The 17259-nt window shown below is 52.1% G+C and overlaps 8 protein-coding genes across 8 annotated transcripts; 2 read left to right on the top strand and 6 right to left on the bottom strand.

Annotated features, from left to right (window-relative positions):
* Nucleotides 1–408: 408 nt before the first annotated feature.
* COCCADRAFT_107494 (uncharacterized protein) lies at nucleotides 409–1113 on the bottom strand (the record flags this gene model as incomplete). The annotated part of the gene is made up of 1 exon (XM_007718437.1): nucleotides 409–1113. The coding sequence occupies one exon, from the start codon at nucleotides 1111–1113 to the stop codon at nucleotides 409–411; it is 705 nt and encodes a 234-aa protein (XP_007716627.1).
* Nucleotides 1114–1552: 439 nt separating this feature from the next.
* Nucleotides 1553–3589, bottom strand: COCCADRAFT_107502 (uncharacterized protein; the record flags this gene model as incomplete). Its single annotated transcript, XM_007718436.1, has 3 exons — nucleotides 1553–2999; nucleotides 3050–3407; nucleotides 3460–3589. 3 exons carry the CDS (start codon nucleotides 3587–3589, stop codon nucleotides 1553–1555), a joined length of 1935 nt encoding a protein of 644 aa, XP_007716626.1.
* Nucleotides 3590–4665: 1076 nt separating this feature from the next.
* Nucleotides 4666–5009, top strand: COCCADRAFT_40509 (uncharacterized protein; the record flags this gene model as incomplete). Its single annotated transcript, XM_007718435.1, has 2 exons — nucleotides 4666–4847; nucleotides 4985–5009. 2 exons carry the CDS (start codon nucleotides 4666–4668, stop codon nucleotides 5007–5009), a joined length of 207 nt encoding a protein of 68 aa, XP_007716625.1.
* A 687-nt stretch (nucleotides 5010–5696) lies between these two features.
* COCCADRAFT_29791 (uncharacterized protein) lies at nucleotides 5697–7779 on the bottom strand (the record flags this gene model as incomplete). Its single annotated transcript, XM_007718434.1, has 5 exons — nucleotides 5697–5994; nucleotides 6048–6527; nucleotides 6579–6835; nucleotides 6889–7132; nucleotides 7181–7779. The coding sequence occupies 5 exons, from the start codon at nucleotides 7777–7779 to the stop codon at nucleotides 5697–5699; spliced, it is 1878 nt and encodes a 625-aa protein (XP_007716624.1).
* A 1148-nt stretch (nucleotides 7780–8927) lies between these two features.
* COCCADRAFT_8662 (uncharacterized protein) lies at nucleotides 8928–12127 on the bottom strand (the record flags this gene model as incomplete). The annotated part of the gene is made up of 3 exons (XM_007718433.1): nucleotides 8928–9018; nucleotides 9068–11740; nucleotides 11799–12127. The coding sequence occupies 3 exons, from the start codon at nucleotides 12125–12127 to the stop codon at nucleotides 8928–8930; spliced, it is 3093 nt and encodes a 1030-aa protein (XP_007716623.1).
* A 423-nt stretch (nucleotides 12128–12550) lies between these two features.
* On the bottom strand, nucleotides 12551–13059 carry COCCADRAFT_40505 (uncharacterized protein; the record flags this gene model as incomplete). Its single annotated transcript, XM_007718432.1, has 3 exons — nucleotides 12551–12750; nucleotides 12808–12925; nucleotides 13003–13059. 3 exons carry the CDS (start codon nucleotides 13057–13059, stop codon nucleotides 12551–12553), a joined length of 375 nt encoding a protein of 124 aa, XP_007716622.1.
* Nucleotides 13060–13384: 325 nt separating this feature from the next.
* Nucleotides 13385–14223, bottom strand: COCCADRAFT_40504 (uncharacterized protein; the record flags this gene model as incomplete). Its single annotated transcript, XM_007718431.1, has 2 exons — nucleotides 13385–13895; nucleotides 13949–14223. The coding sequence occupies 2 exons, from the start codon at nucleotides 14221–14223 to the stop codon at nucleotides 13385–13387; spliced, it is 786 nt and encodes a 261-aa protein (XP_007716621.1).
* COCCADRAFT_40503 (uncharacterized protein) lies at nucleotides 14222–15651 on the top strand (the record flags this gene model as incomplete). Its single annotated transcript, XM_007718430.1, has 4 exons — nucleotides 14222–14224; nucleotides 14576–14614; nucleotides 14735–14850; nucleotides 14913–15651. The coding sequence occupies 4 exons, from the start codon at nucleotides 14222–14224 to the stop codon at nucleotides 15649–15651; spliced, it is 897 nt and encodes a 298-aa protein (XP_007716620.1).
* Between the last annotated feature and the right edge of the window lie 1608 nt (nucleotides 15652–17259).

The following is a 17259-nucleotide window of genomic DNA, read 5'->3' as shown; positions in this document are numbered from 1 at the left end:
GTGTTATAATCAACAAGAATTGAGATGAGGTAAGAGTCCGGAAGAGAAAATGTCTCATCACACGATGCATCCTAGCACGCTTGTTCGGACGCCAAAGATAGCACATGCAACAGTGTTGAGTGTATGTAAGCAGTCATGTTCGAAAAAATGTTGATGTTACTATCTCAAGCTATCTTGAACGCTACCCCAAAAGGATCTCGAAAGAAATCTGGACAAAAATCAACCAAAGTAAAGCCCGTAAAGAAACTCAAAGAAAGAACCACTAGCATGCAGTAGTCTAGGAGAGATGCGATGATAGCTGGAATTCTCTAATCAACGCAAAAGATTGCAAGCCCATAGGGACCAACGCTGTAGCGCAGTGCAATGCACGGATACCACCATACCAACCCTCCACTACCTTTCCCATCCTCACCTCATCCACCCCTCTAACACCCTCGCCTCCACCTCCCTCACCAAAACATGCACATGCTCCAAACTCCTCACACTCTGCAAATTCGTCGTATTCTTAAACCAAATCACCTTATCACCCTTCACGTCCTCGCCGGACTTGGCCCTAAACTCTTTATCCACAAACGCATCCACCATTCGCTTGCCTTCAGTACTCAGCGCGCCCTCCGCATCAACGGGGAGTCGCTGCTTGAGCCACACGACGATATGCGTGATGCCATCTTCAAATGCGTACGTCCAGTCGTTTCGGAGAATCTTGAAGTCTGCTGTGTCGGCAAAGGGCATGGGGTTGGCGACGTCAAAACGTAGTGCGCCCGTGTCATCCTCAATGGGCTGCCAGTGAAGGCGTTGGTCGAGGAGGTACGTCATTATGCTGCCGTATTTTGCTTTGGCGTGCGCCGTCCATGCGAGATATGCTTTAAGGGAGCTGGGCCAGCGTTTGAGCTCTTCGAGCTGGTTTGCAGAGATGAGTTCGTGTAGGTTGGACCATGAGTGAGGTGTGAATTCTGCGTCCGTAAGGGAGAGCTGCTGCCAGTCGATTGCGGTGAGGGGGAAAGGTGGGTTGTCACGTGGAAACGGAAGCGCCGTTGGATCAGGGTTGGATTGCCATTGGGCTTGGAAGACGGACGGAAGAGATGACTCGTCGATGCTGAACTCGGGTGACATTGCGGTAATAGTGTATTGTGATTCCTGAATTATCCCTGGCTCACTATCTCATATGTGGGGTGCTTGAGGCCAGAAACGGTACTATTTCGTGATACTTGCTGGTATGACGACTGGATTTCGATTGCGGTGAAGGTGTGAGCTAAGCACAGAAGAAACAATCAAACTGCGGCGGTACAAAAGAGTGAGCGAAAGATCTCTGATAAATAAATCAGCAAATGCATCTCGCCTCAACGTGTCTGCATATGGGTACGGATGCTTTACCCGATTCGGATGATTACAGCAGCCTATACTAGAGTATCTTACATGTGCATAATCACAACGTAGCACGACGTAGATGGAAAAAACTTGGTTGATTTTGGACCCAAAAGATGGACAGAAGAAGCCTCAGATGGGTATCATGACATGTGTTCAGACAAACCTACTCTACTAGCTGGCCGCTCTACAACTTTTCAAGCAAGATTCTTGTGCCCGCATTTCCCCGAGGCGCAGCTTCCGACTTCTCGCCCTTTTTCTGCTTTTTACCCTTCGGCTCTCCATTCTTGCTGCCTGGAGGGTTGGCAGCAGCTTCCAATGCCTTCTTCTCCTTCTTCAATGCTTTCAACACCTCATCCTTCTTTGCGAAGCCTTCAGCTTCGGTCATCGACACAACAACAAACGACCCTTGGCCAGTAGCCCAGTCAACGATCTTGTCCTTGATCTGGGGCCAAAGCAAATCTGCAAAACCAAGAGCGGGCTCAACAGGAACAACCTTCTTCGCGACTGTGTCGAATTTGCCGCCTTGTACAAGCATCTTGAGCATGTTCTTGCCATGACTGGTAGCTTTGTTGTCGCCAGCTGAAGCGGGGAGAGAAGAGTCCAGAATCGACTGAGAAAGGCGTGCGACTTCTGTCAGGGCCTCCTTGCGCTTAGTTGGCTCGACCTCGGGTGCTCCAACAAGGACTTCGCCCATGAATTGCAATCCGAATGCAAACGAGGCAAAGTTCGCGGCTCGTGCAGTGACTGCTGTCAGCAGCTGCGGTTCAATGTTCTTTGCGATCTCCTGCAGACGGACATTTGGGTCCTTCTTAGATGTTGTCTGACGAATGGCGTATATCTCAGCCAATCGCTCCCTAGTGTTGTCGTCCAACAGCCACTTGGCATCGGCTGCGAATGGGTATAACAGAACTGTACGTGCGCGAGCATCGTTCACAAGGTTGAGCACCTTTTCGGGAAGGGAGTCGTTGTTCGGGAGGAGTTCGCTGAAGACGGATTTCGCAGAGAGCTTGGTGTCATCTGTGACAGCCAATGCGGCAAGAAGAACGTGGTGAGCATGCTGATCGTAGGCCATTATCTCAACAGTGTCCTTGTATGGTCGCAAGAACAGCTTGCGGTCTTTTGCAGTACCGTACGCAAAGCACAGTGACATGAGTCTTGAGCCTGATTTGGTGAACGCAAGATTCTTTAGCAGATCCACATTGTCGGCCTCCTCGCCTTCCTTTAGTGTCGGATCGGGCTTGAGGTGCTCAAGGAAATCATTTGCTTGCTCGGTGCCGGGTTCGCAGACTAGGAAGTACTGCAGCATAGCGTCGTGCAGCATGGTAAATCCAGTCAGTTTCTTTTGGATGAGCGAATTGATCTGGTTCTCCAAGTAGTCCATGATTGGCTTCTTCTTCTCAGGCGACTCCTTTATGATGGCTGAGAGCTCTGCGCTGTCTGTGCCTTGAGCTCCAAGACCCTTGATAGAAAACTCAGGTCCGTACCACTCTCGAAGTAGGCGGTTCTTCTGTTCGGGGGTAGCGACAGCTCGGTAGATATCGTCGACTATCCATGCGGCTTCGGGGTGGTTGATCATGCGCTTGACATGGCTGTAGAACTCGGTGATGATAAGGTCGCGAATCTCGGGGTCACTGTCAAATATTAGTACGGATATTGCCTGGAACATGACCGGCGAACTCACCCCTTCTCTACCAATTTGGCGATCAAAAACTTGGAGTATTTGCCCTCGGCCAGAACCTTGAACTCTCCCTTCAGTTCGCGGGCAATCATTCTCCTTTGCTCCATGGTTGAGTATTTGATAGCAGTCTGGATGACACGCACAGAGTCGTGCTTGAAGACGAAGTCTTTGACCCGGCCAGTTATGATGTCGAACAGCTCCTTGACGAGTTCCTTCCTCTCATCCTTGTCAACGTGCGACTTGAGCCTAAGCTTCTCCCAGAGTTTTTTGGAGCGCTCAATGATGTCCGCATTGGGCTTCGCGGCCTTGCGTTCTTTGGCAAGTGCTTTTTGTTTCGCATGCGCTTCCCGCGAGTTGCTTACTGGAATTACAGTTAACCAGAGGCGTCAATTAGAGAATGTATCGAATCTTACCATTCAATCCTGCCAATTTAGATTCCACACCATCGCCCTTGGGCTTTTTGGAGCCATCGCTTTCGTTCTTAGACTTCTGTGTCTTGCCGTTGGTCTCTTCAGCTTCTTCACTGCTTTCCGCATCGCTCATCTGCACATCCTCGCCGTCAGCAGCAGAAAAGCCGTAGAAGCCGTTGTCCTGTTCGCTGGTGTCTGATTCTTCGAGTTCGCTAGAGCTCTCTTCCTTGGCCTTCTTTGCCTTCTTTACTGGCTTGACCTCGTGCTTGGATTTGGTCTTTGACGCCGACTTGTCAACTTTGACCTTCTTGCTCTTATCCTTGACCTCAGGCGCACTGCTTCCTGCGGATTTGCGCTTGATTCCGGCCATGGTGGGTATGAATATGTGGTGTTGCGGGCCTGAAGTCCGTGGTCGCAAAAAGTCGCGACTTTCCCAACTTTTTCTCGAAGCGCGGGCCGGGATTCTGCCACCACTAGGCCCTAAATGGGGATAGTGCGGTGGATGTCCCACATGCGACCCATCATCGTTCCTGAGTACTTCGCGACAATTCCATCACATGCTATTATCAAGTATGAGTGATCATATCATTGCAATGTCTCTTGTAACGGTTTGTATCATTCAGACTACCTACAAATCTTAGAAAAAGTATCATTATCAGTGAGATGAATACGTAGTTTTTCAAGGAAACGAAATGACCAAGCATTGAGCTGAAGACTAGATAGTATCAGACGGGTATCTAACACGCCTATATCTCGTTTCTGTACAGTTATTCAGTGCTAGAATGTAGTGTGACATCTTCAAGCTTGTTATAGAATGCTTCTTCAGCCGGGCTTAGAGTTGAACAGCCCAGAATCATAACCTATAATGCAAGACTTCTTATCGTTCTCTCCGCCCCTTTCCCTTCGCTAGTATCATCCAGTAAATCTAGACTACCATAAAGAATTACTCACATCGTCCTCCTACCAGTCTCTCAAGCAGCTGCAGCAGCGCCAAGCCCAACCACTGCACTCACAATCGATAAGGCACGTGCCACCGCGCCGGCAACCCTGCGTTTTGCGCCTTGGTCCCATCGTCGCCTTTCATTTTCCCTCACTTCTACTTTGAACACTCTCCACGCCCTTCTCGCTCCAACACACCCTCACAACCGCCGTAACCGCTCTCCTCAACCTTCCTCCCCGCAAACCCCCGCTACCAGCGCGAAAATAAAGATGTCACAACAATACTCAGGCGGCAACACCGCAGACAACCAACCCACGACCGTCGACGCAACCGCCCGAACCGTCCACTACAAGTGCGGCGACTGCGACATGGACGTCCCGCTCAAGCGCGGCGAGCCAATCCGCTGCCGTAACTGCGGTCATCGCGTTTTGTACAAGCAGAGAACGAACCGGTAAGATGAACTTTTCTTTTGTCCTTGTGTTTTTAAACCTGCGAAGTCCGTGGGTGAGGGGGAACAAGGGAAGCAAAGGCTTTCGTGTATGTGAGAGAGAGAACACAAAAAAAAGCTAACGAGACTGGGAAATATAGTATGGTGCAGTTTGAGGCGCGATGAGGGCGAGTGCAAGCGATACGACGAGTTTTTTTAATGTGCGTGAACGCGAGAGAGAGAAGAATGGGGGAGGTTCATGGAATGTGAGGCAAGATTTGGAACGAAGAAAGCGATAGCAGGAGATTTGAAAAGGAAGCTTGGGTGGATGTAATACTTTGCCAGCGGGGATATTCGTTCCCCACAAGCACGGTGTATGGCGTTGGAAAGGATAACGGGAAAGCTCCGTTGGTACCTCAGGAATGTAAACAGTACAACAGATCGAACTGTCACATCAAAGCAACGGGAGTGGGTCGCACCTTTCTTGAGGCAGGCTTTTAGCTATTCAGTACCAATAGAGCAAGGACATACCAATACAATCAAGTTCTAAACACAGTTTAAGATGATTCAGATGACATATATATCTTCTGTAGTAAGCTCTTCCAATTCCTGTCTTATCCACACCCCTTCGCCTACATTTTCTTAATAAGATGCACTGGAAAAAAACTTTACTTTCGCTTTAGTTTTGATATGAAAAAAAACGTTCAAAAGACCGCTTGAGCTCAAAACATATCCTAGAAACATGATTGAAATAGCTTGATATGACTATGCGCCCGTCGCGTTGGTCCGCCAGGGAAAGACAGGGTGTGCAGAGAAGATACAAGTACGTGTAGAATTTGAACTCGGATAATGTGGGTATGAGAACCTTTGCATCTACGAGCCGCGGAAGGCATCGAATCGCTTATATGTGTATCCAATGAATGGCAAGCTCGTCGCGTACTCGTCTTCACCTGCCTGTGCTGCCTGCGCCCTGTGAGCAGCCGATGTGTCGTTTTGGTCAATCTCATCAATAGGGAAGTATTGCGTGTCAATATTGGACTGCAGCTTGGGCTCGAAAGGAGCGCGAATGCGGCGCAGGCCATCCCATGACACGCCCCGGAAGAAGGGGTGCTGCTTGATTTCGTTGGCGCCACCAATACGACCGAGACGATGATCAGCATCACAGATCAGTCTACGTTTGTTAGCTGCGAACTAGAATAGTTATGGATGTGTGCAAAGGCATACCTTCGAACAAAATCTTCAGCCTCGGTGCCAAGCTGTTGGTCTGGAGGGAAGTGCAAGTTGCGCGGCCAGTCGACAATCTTGCGGTAGGTATCGTGAGGCTCTTCAGCGCAGAACGGTGGCCAGCCGATAAGACACTCGAACATGATTGTGCCTACCGACCACCAATCACAACTGTAGTCGTAGCCCTGGCCGCTGAAGATCTCAGGCGCAATGTAGTCGGGGGTACCAACGGTGGAGTAGGCGAGCTGTCGGCGAGACTTACGCCATGTGTTGATCTGAGTACGGTTGCTGACTGTCAGCTGGATCTGATCGAGATTCATTGACTGTCGGTTGTCGCGGTTTGACTTGTGCGCGCCACCAGCAAGCAGCTTCTTGTAGTACCCAGCATCGTGCTCCTTGTGGAAACCGGTTGACAGACCGAAATCCGTCAGCTTGATGTGGCCGCCCCGGTCGAGAAGAATGTTGTCAGGCTTAATATCACTTGGGAGTGTCAGTGAATCCATGTTGGAATATCATTGCCGAGATACATACCGATGTATGAAGCCAAGCTTGTGGACAGCTTCAATTGCAAGAGTAATCTCAGCCATGTAGAAACGTGTGATATCCTCAGTGAAGATTTCATACTTGATGAGCATGGTCATCAAGTCACCACCGGGCAAGAACTCCATGAGCATGTAAAGGAAGGTATTGTCCTGGAAGGTGGTGTGTAGTTTGACAACCCATGGGCTGTCGGACTCGGCGAGAATGTCACGTTCTGACCGCACGTGCGCCAACTGGTCTTTCTTAAACTACTCAAAGTCAGTCTGATGAGTGTGATATTCGTTTCGAAACAGTCGCATACCATTTCCTGCTTGACGAGCGACTTGAGTGCATAGACTTTGCCATCATTGCGTCGTTGGACCAACTTGACCTCTCCAAAAGCACCCTTGCCGATAATCTTGAGGGTCGTGAAGTTCTCAGGCTTCTCTTTTGTTCGTAGGAATCGCAAGTATTCGACTTCGGCGCGGCGCATGCTGTTTTCCTTGCTCGCTTTCCGGCTATCGGAGATGGAGGGCTCCTTCATGAGCGCCTCGAGTTCAAGCGCTCTACACCAAGGTTAGTCGACACATATAGGGAATGGGGAAAAATCCCACCTTTGGTTCCTGTCGCGTGCTCGCTGGACACTGTCCTTGAAGAAGGTGTTGATAAGGCTCTTGGATACCATGGCTTGCTTTTCTACATTCTCCGAGTATTTTCCGGGGTTCCTTTGGGGTGCCTCTTCGTCGTAGAGCGAAGACGGCCGAGGTCCCGAGCCACCTTGACTTCCATAGCCATATCTGTTGTCTGCCGTACGGGGACGCTGGGGGTTCGGGGAGCCTTGGCGGCCATAGGGACTTCCTGAGCGGCCGCCTCCGAGATGCTGGTGTGAGAGTTGTTGGGCTAGGCCGTTGGCACTTTGATCAAAGCGCTGGCTACCTTGGCCCTGGAGGTTGCCCTGTTGTCCCTGATATTGCGCTTGCTGGTAGGGATTCATAAAGTAGCCGCCGCTGCCATAGCCATTGCCCTGTTGCTGGGCACCCCAGACCTCTTGCTGGCCAGCCTGGTTCGGGTACACAGGTTGCGGGAAGGTCGAGGGGGTCGTGGGGAATGCTCTGCCAGCTTCCTGCTGGTACTGATTGTTGCGGTCACCGTTATTGAAGCCAAAGTTGAGCTGGAGCCGGTTGGACTGCTGGTTATTGTTGTTGTTGCTCATGGTGGGCCTCCGCAATCGCTCTTGAGGGGGGAGTCGGTGTAGTGAAGGATGGGTATCAAGTCGGGCTCAAGACGAGCAGTAGAATGGGCGATATGCCTGGACAAGGAGAGCAGCAGTGCCACAGGCTCACGGGATTGAGGAAAGATCCACGGCGATTATTGAGGAATCTTCAGCGCACTGCTGGCAAGAAGAGGGAGGTGCTGGGGACGGCCGCAGTAGCTCGGTCAGGGATAAGTTTAGGGCGCAGGGACCAACTTCAGGCGGGGAACAGACATGGCCAACAGCAACTCGGTGCGTTTCAAAAAGTCGTTTGTTGCCCAACTCCGGGATTATGGTCACGCCCGTATACAGCCTTATCCATTCTGCTTCTGCCCCCACGGTCAGATCGAGTCATGGCTGCGCAAGCTCGATTGAAAAGTAAACTGCACAGTTGCTGTCAGTAAGTATATACTAACATGTATATGTGCATGCGCTTCGAGGCCTATCGATACGTACGCACGCCACCGCCCACCGCCATCGGCCCAGCTTACAGCACATGTGGATACACAGAACTCAACCAAAGCAGCCACGCGAGAATGTAGCATGAATTGGGTCAGTGGCACAAAAACGTCGCGCGCTACTGTGTGGTGGCGATACACTCCCAAATGGGGCACGTGTAGTAACACGTGGCTACTGACAAAGGTACGGTCAAAGGCATTGATTGAGCGACATTCGACCATCATCCATTACACCATTATTCTAGTACAACTACAACATGCAGACCCTGCGCGAGGGTACAGATCCATCCACATTGAGCAAAATGCTCCCAAATAAAACTCTCCCTCCGGTCACTCTCCACTGTAGACCGCCGCGGGTCCAATATAGAAAGTCGTGTAACACTGTACCGCCGACGGGTATAGAACATTGTCGGCCAAAGGCTGCCGACTGCCCACAGGCAAAGGTATATAATAAGACAAGATATGTAAAGGTGAAGTGTAGTATACGTATGATCGTGGCACCCGTGGTAAATGCAATGGGTCGTTTGGAAACGCCAAAGATGCAATAAGTGTGTGTGTGTGCCCAAGACACTATAGTCATATCGAAGGGGCAGGCGGTTGGTAGAAAAAACATTATGTGGTGGGTAAGTGTCGCAGTCTCGTTCACGCGACTTAGGCAGTCGTGGCCATCAAGGCCTTGACCTTTTCGCGTTCGGCAAGAATTTCAGCTTGAAGTCCTCTGGTTTGCCTCATAGCCTCATCCCTATCCCAATGTTAGTGACAATCATCGAGCATGTATGCAAAATACGTACCTCTCAAACTGCAGGTCGGCCACCTCCATCTGAGCGAGGTTCATGCGGCCGACGACTTCTTCCATTTCGTGATCAGCATCACGGAGAGCCTTCTCGAGCTCCTCTACTCGCTTCTCGAGCATCTCCGTCTTAGTGGCCTCGGCAAACGTCATAGCCGGTCCGCTTGTCGTTACCGTCAGACGGGGAGACTTCTGGGCAAAGACTGGAGATGTTGGAAACTTGGGAGAAAAGGCAGAGGGACTAAGCAGTCCAGACTTGACGCGGCGCAGGTGGTTGGTGTGGCCCTCCTTGAGAGCTTGCACCTCGCCTTCGTGACGGGCAATTGCCTCTTCTGACGACTGTTGGGCAAGCATGACCTTGTCCTCTGCCGCCTTGAGCCTCTTCTCGAGCTGGACAATCTGATCAGTAGACTTTTGCTGCTCTTGTTCTCCGCGGATGATGGCCTCAGTGAGACGTCCTCGGAGAGCGTTGTTGGCGGTCAACTGGGTTTGAATCTTGTTGGAGAGTTCATCCATTCGGGTAGCGGCAGCGAACAACTCCCTGCTGAGCTGCTGCTCCTTGCCGAGGTGTTCAATCTCGGATTGTTGGAGGGCACGAGCTTGCTGGCGGTATTGCTCAGCTTCGCGTTGGGCGTAATCACGCTCTGCCTCGGCATCAGAGATGCTTTGCTTGAGCAGGTCCAGCGTCCTCTCTGTTTCAGCGCTAGCCGCCCCAAGCGAGTCTGCGTCACTTGTTTCTAGCTGTTTCACACGAGCAAGAGACAGTGCGTGCGTAGTTCGCAGCTCGTTGTAAGCCTTGTCCAGAGCCATGGGTTCGTTCTCGATGCGGATTTCAGGTATGGTGATGTCGTGTTCTCGGAGAAGATCACGGAGCGAGCTGGTTTCTTGCTGGGCGCGGTCCAGATCCATTCGCAATCCACCCAAGCCCTTTTCGCACTGCCATTTCTGCTCGAGTGCTTCGTCTGCACGGCGTCGAAGAGAATCGACCTCTCGTCGCAGTCCCGTGACCTCCTTGTGGAACGCAGTTCGTCGGGGAGTGAGATTTAGAGCAGCATCCCTTTCGGCCTCTACCTCTCTAATACGGCGCTGGAACTCTCGTTGCTGCATCTCCTGTCGTTGGAGTAGATGTTTCAATGCTTTGTGTAGCGCATCTCGCTGCTCTTCGAGTTCCTTCATTGGGTTGCTGACTGCTGGTGCACCTACAGGAGACATGTCACCTGATCTATCCTTGACAGAGTTGGATCGTGACAGTGAACCCCTCTTGGAATTAAGACCAGCGGAACTACGAGCTAATGAGTTTGAGCGTGTCAGACCAACGCGCATGTTTGATAGGGGCGTGATGTCGGCTTCCTCTGCAATTGATTGAAATTGGACGGGCTGCCCCTGTTGTTGTTGCAAAAGCTGTTGCTTTCGGGTTTTGGCGAGCGATTCGTTTTCGCTTCGTAATTGTTTGATCTCTTGCTGCATGCGGCTGGACTCGTAGACGAGTTTTTCAGTATCGGCGGCATCTGCCTCCAAGACTTCTAGTCGAGCTCTGAGCTGTGGAACGACTTCGTCGCGCAAGTTGTCGGCCTCGTTGCGATGCTTCTCCAGCTCTTCACGGAGGGCCGTGAGGAGATCTTCAAAGTTCTCCTTAACCTGCCGCTCCTCAGCCAGACGCCTTTTGGCATCTTCAAGAGACAGTGCTAGTTCTTTGACCTGTGGTGCTTCGACTACCGAGCCTACTCTTGACTTGTTGCTGACCTGGTCTTCAAGCTGTTGCACTTGCTCCTCAAGATCTCGGCGTCGACGAAGCTCTTCTTGTAAGCGCTCGGCCATGCGTACTTTGAGAGAAGCGCGCTCTTGCTCGGCCTTTCTCCGCTGCGTGTCCAGCTCTTCAAGCTTGGATTCTGGATCGGTAATGGGGAATCGAACAGAGCTGGTGCCGGAGTCTGAGTAGTAGTCACTGGTTCGTCGGTTATCTGAGATGCCAGTGGAGCTTTCGGCTTTCCACCGCTCCACCTCATCCTCGAGTTCCATCTCTCTTTGAATCGAGGCAGCCAGCTCGGAGCTGACCTCGCGGAGCTCGCGCTCCAGCTCCTCGACGTGAGCATTCATCTGTGGGGAAGAGGATAAAAGTGGGGTTCCGGGGACGTTGAAGTAAGATCCCATAGAGTTGGCAGCTGGTATATCCAGACCGATAGGCTTGGCCTTGTTAGACCTGCTGAAGCGCGGAGAGTCTAGGTTTGGAGAGTGTTCCGAATAGCCAGTACCCGCAGACTCGGGGCCGTTTTGAGCGCGGGAGTTCCAGCCAAAGAAGGAGGTGAAACCTCCTCCTCCCGGGGACTTGGGCTTGTTGTTTTGCTTTGATCGTGAGTCTGCTTCGGGACTGTACGAGTAGGTGTCCATGAAGTCGTCTGTAGCGCCGTCTATGTCTAACTTTGGTTGTGGTCGTTGTGCGTTGTTTGTGTTGTTGTACAATGGCATATTAGGCATGGTAGGAGAGCGGGCGTGTATTCCGCTGATGCCAAATGCTTTCAGGGCCTCTGACCTGCTTTGCTGCTGGGGGTGTATGCTGCTGGCTGGTCGGTCATGCCTTGGTTCTGGCAGAGCGGCCGTCACAGGGAAGCTTTTAGGGGACGTGGATGCAGGTTGCGGCGTAGTTCCCGTCAGAGGGGTCCGTCCATGCGGGTTACTTGGAGAGGAGTTAGCTAGGGCAGGGGAAGGCGCAGGCCGGCGGCGGGAGAGCTTACTCGTCAAGATTGCGAGGCACGAAGAGGTCTTCGTCAGTGACAGGCGGCGCAAGACTGGTATTAAGCGATGGTGCGGCAGTAGTAGCAATTGGCCTATTAAACTGATCGACAAGAAAGCGGCCTACAATGGGCGAGTCTACAGGCAAGGGCTTTCTGCGGACGGGCGGCGACTGGAGGCCGAAGGGAGGAGCAGGAGCAGGTTGGGGAGCCTGGGACCGAAAGGCAGCAAAAGATGAAATGGCAATAGAGGCGAGGGAGGAGCCCTTTTGGCGTGGCGGCGAGGCTGGCAGAGGGCGCGTGTCGGCGCTGGACGCTTGGACGGTTTGCATATTGTCGTGTTATTCCCCCGCGACACCGATATGTAGGTACATGACCTTGCACAAATGGGGAGCTTGATGAAGGTCGAGGGGGTCGCCAAAGACGGTTGCTGGCAAAAGGAGAGTTTACTAGCAGGATTAGGGCCAGGAGTGGCCAGACGCGGCGCTTGGGGAGCGTCGTCTGGGCAGATCACCGCGCGCGAATTGGCTGGAGGAGGGCGCTTGTGCTTGCGGACCTGGCCTGTCATGGGCAGTTCGCGCTGCCTGAGTCGAGAATGTGTGCCGTGCCAGGGGGCAACTGGGGGGCTGCGCTCGGATCTGCAGGTACACGCCTTTATTTTTTATCCGGCCAATTGGCGATGGTGCCTGGCTAAGTCGGGATGCTCGACATAAGGGTGTCCTGGCCGGGCGAGGTGGGCATTGGAAAGCGATGCGCTACTCTAGTAGTCCGCTGCCGGCATGCAAATGGACAGTCAGCATGAGTCTGATCAGTCTGGCATGTGTCGCACGCTCCGGCTCGAGCTTGACATGTGCGGTGGCGGGGGGGTTGCTGGACGTCAAAGGATGAGGCCGTGAAACGCTCCGCAAGGCCCTCAGACGAACTGCCTCCCCCTTGGAGTCGAATCGGGTCTCGGCTGCATTGCTGGATTACAGTAGACTGACAGATAAGTAGTAGACAGCACACCACCCACCTACTATTCTGGGGCACAACACCACCACGCCCGCCCGCAACGGGTGGCTTGCATTGACCAAGATCCAGCCATTGCGTATCTGGCTCGCGCACGCAATTTCGTGCACCGCCCGAATGGGCTAGCCTGTGCCAAGCTTACCACCACCACCACCCGCGAACGGCGGGCTGTGCTTGTCGCCGCCGCATCGCACCAGACGACGACATGAACAGGACCCCTGAAGCGCAATCTAATCCTGCTGGCCAAACCCATCATCCTCCTCCTCTCTCGCCCACGCCGTCAGGCAGACTAATTGTACTTGGTCGCATTTCCCACACGGACTCCCGCACACGCTCTCACACGGCAATTGACCTTTGACCCTGACCTGCATAATTCTCATGCTCCCACTATGCAAATACCCCTCTCCCCTTCCCCAGTGCTATTTTCATCCCCCCCTCCGACTGCCCTTGCCCGTGACCCTTATCTGACACTGGGGGCCACCCCATCTCATTCGTATACTTACACCTAACGACATGCTTAATGCTCCGATACGAAGAGCCCCGCCGCCGCGCTTAATGCCGAGAACCCACCAGCCCTTCCCTCAACGCCATCCTCCCACCCGCCCCTCGTCCCAGCGCTCTTTTCGCTCCGCACGGAGATAGGCAATCTTACGCCCTTCTCTCAATCGGCGCACAAAGTCGGTTACTTCGCGGTCACTGGCTACGGCATCTCCGCCGCCAAATCCTTCGCCATCCAAGAAGCTCTCCTCGAGTCCTCGACACAGGGCTTCTTGCTCGCCTACTGCCGCACTCAGTCGTTGATACAGCGCGGGCGGGCTGAACTCCCGCAGTGCTTCGTCTTGCTCGCTCTGCTTTGCTCTCCATTGGCGCTCCAGAGCACGCATCGCTAACAGACGTGACTGTACGTCATCGCGCTGGTGCCGCACGTGCGCTTCAAGCTGCTTGAGTGATTTGGCAAGTCCTATGTTCTGTGCTAGTAGTGTTTGCAAAGGTGCTGTGGATGCAGGTAGTGAGCCATGTCTTGTTTCGGGATTATGAATTATTGCATGCTGTAGTTCTGGCGTCTGCAGCACATGATGTAAATCCTTGGTCCTAACCCGTACCTTAGCAGAGGCCTTGTCGACGACGTGTAAGAGCTGACGTACGATTTGTCTTTGAGCACATCCGGCAGCCAGCCATCCTCTGGCCCTGGCACTGCTAGTTGGTCCGGTACTTGGTGTCCATGTTGATGATACTGTGTCTGCGAGTGCTGCTGCGGGTCCCCAGATGACGATGCCTGGCCTGGTGGGGGCGGCAGCGGAGGGCCCTGAGATGGCGTTGCTGTTCCACTCGCGCGGCCTGGCTTGGGCGGTGGTGGTGGTGGTGTCGATGCGTCGTACTGATAGAATTGCTGTGAATGGCGCGGGGACGAATATGCCATGGTATGTGCTGCGACTTGAATGCTCGTACGTAGGTAGTGGTTGCATGACGCGGGCCATGGGCGTTGTTGCTAGCGCGTCGAGCTGATCTGATCTAATCTTATCTCATCAGCGCACCCCTGCACTGAGGCCACAGCAGCGTCTACTTACACTTTGAAGCTGTGGACACGTCTGGACGCGCCATTCTACTGCCTGCGCACTCTGACCCTCGAGCACTCTGATCCTCCCTCTCACTCTACTACATCCAGCCACCTCTCCCGCAACTGGCTTAGAGCAAAAAAAATGGTACGCATACCCTCCCCCGCCAAACAAGCAACCAACGCAGCCCGCTAACCTGGCATTGTCGCAACACAGGCCAACGTTATAGCCAACTCCGGCCACGATGACATGATAGTACGTTTGCATACACGCCCGCATGCCTATTTGTTTTCTCCGCCGGGGCGCTCTTGCTGGCGCAATGGCCATCTCAATTACAATGCCAGCATGTTCGGGGTGGCTGCTAACAAACTATAGCATGATGCTGTTCTGGACTACTATGGCCGACGATTAGCGACTTGTTCTTCAGACAAGACAATCAAGATCTTCGAAGTTGAAGGCGACAAGCACACATTGGTAGAGACGCTTAGAGGGTACGTCATAGCCAGCCAGGACTGTGCAACCAAGTCACGATTCACCGCTAACGCATTGACAGACACGAAGGTGCTGTATGGAGTGTCGCATGGGCACACCCCAAGTATGGCAACATCCTCGCCTCCTCCTCGTACGATGGCAAGGTCCTCATCTGGCGCGAGCAGTCCAACAGCTGGCAGAAGATTTACGAGGTCGCTCTCCACACTGCCTCGGTCAACCTTGTTGCATGGGCACCCCACGAGGCAGGCTGCCTACTCGCATGTGCTTCCACCGACGGCAACGTCTCTGTACTCGAATTCAAAGACAACAACTGGACACATCAGCTTTTCCAGGCTCATGGAAGTGGTGTCAATAGCGTATCATGGGCTCCTGCTATTGCGCCTGGACAAGCCGTCAGTGCGGGTGGCGCCCAAGTGGCTGCAAGGCGGCTAGTGACCGGTGGAAGTGACTGCCAGGTCAAGATCTGGGAATTCAGCCCCGACAGCGGCAGCTGGCAGAACCTGCAGATACTCCCTGGTGGTCACCTGGATTGGGTTCGCGACGTAGCCTGGTCACCCACGGTCCTATCAAAGTCATACATTGCCTCTGCCTCTCAGGATAAAACTGTCATCATCTGGACCTCTTCGGACTTGCGAGGCGAATGGAAGCGCACTAAGCTGGATGTTGATGCCGCAGCCTGGCGCGTCAGTTGGAGCTTGAGTGGCAATGCCTTGGCTGTGAGCACTGGCGACAACAGAGTCAGTCTCTGGAAGGAGCGGCTCAGTGGCGGATGGGAATGCGTCAAGACAATTGAGGAGTAGACTGCCGTGCAAAAAGAGAGCCGAACCCTGTAGTACATCCAAACTCAGACAGTCGAGTGTAATCATACATGAGGAATGCCTATTTGCCAATCTGAAGAAGTACTTCGTATTCCACGCGCTGACAAGACTAATGCATCTGCTAAAACTAGGATCAATTGTAATCTAGGCGCGAGGCAAGGATGACTACAGTAATCATTCCTGGCTGTAGCGTAATGAAAGTCAAGGTTGCTTCTCAAGCTCTTTTATTCTTAACACTTTTCATGGCTCGTTATACTGTTGCTACCAGTTCTCTTATCACTACTTTGGAAGATGCTGGAAAGATATAACCCGAGAGAATGTTTAAGCGTAGGTTGAACGCATCTGAGTTCGTGTCCAGGAGACTACCCAGGTTCGAATGCGAGTACCAAGAGGGTAAGAATGGCAAAGACTTGGAGAATAAAAGAAGATTGGCAGTATACCGGGAAACTTGCCGAAATGGGATCATGTCTATAAGTACCTTGATCGCTACGGCAGGTAGAGACTTTTAGAAGACTCCTCTATAAGCCTTGCGTACTGGTCTCCCCCCCCTCAGTTTAACTCTCAAGCCTTCCTTGAGCTACTTCACAGCCACTCCATCACGCCAACCTAATAATCATCTGAAATTCCAGGATTGATTATCACAGTGCACTCTCTAGAACTCAAGCTATATAGTTGATTGTCGAAGGTGTGTTAATCAGCGCAATCGCAGTTATGGTAGCACGAAACCAGGCAGGATTTTACTCCATCTTCAATGTAGTTAGTGAAAGGTACTGATTTATATATATATATGTGTGTGTGTATGCATATTGTGCAGTAGATAACGTATAGTGGCATCCCATGGCACCACTAGGACAGGTTCTGGCAGATACTGCGCTGACAGTGAGAAGAATGATGAGGGTGGAGAGGCTCTTCATGTTGGTTTGATGGGTAGATGAAACATGGTGGTTTGGATGGAGGGGAGTTTTTTTTTAGTAAAGATGCTATATTCGTTGCAAAAGGGGATAGAAACTTATATAGTAACGACTGACAATCAACTTTGAGTTGAGGTGGAAAATGAGTATCAGGAGATTGTTGGTCAAATGCGGCACGGTCATCAGTTTTCCTCGGTCCACCAATTAATCTGCTATCTAGCCTCCAGTTGGTAGTGGCTACGTTAGTTTCTCCCACCAAATCACCGCAGTGTTCGCTATTTTAAAACTTAATTAGGTGGTACTGGTATACAGGGGTGTAACGGCACAGGCAAGAAGTATCGGATTCGTTTCGGACGTAAGGTCACTCAGAAGTATATGGGAGAACGTGGGACACAATTAATCCAAGAATCTGATGAAACACCTATAGGCCTTTTACGAAAGGATATCGAAAAACTACAGAATAAGCTATCATAGATGTTTGGGTTTATATCCTATCAGCTCTAGTCCCGCCTATTACTAAGCTCTCTCCTTTCCTCTTTTTTTTTATTTTTTTATTTTGGTTTAGCGTCCTGTGTCAGCCGGTAGGCTATATAAGACGTGCAGGCTGGGCCTACAAGTATCTACGTAGTTCTATCAATTTGGTGTTGGTGGGGGAGGGGGCTATCTAAATCGAGGTGAG

Source organism: Bipolaris zeicola (assembly GCF_000523435.1).
Source record: "Bipolaris zeicola 26-R-13 unplaced genomic scaffold scaffold_232, whole genome shotgun sequence".
NCBI classification, from domain to species: Eukaryota; Fungi; Ascomycota; class Dothideomycetes; order Pleosporales; family Pleosporaceae; genus Bipolaris; species Bipolaris zeicola.
This window is presented reverse-complemented; position numbering and strand designations above follow the sequence as displayed.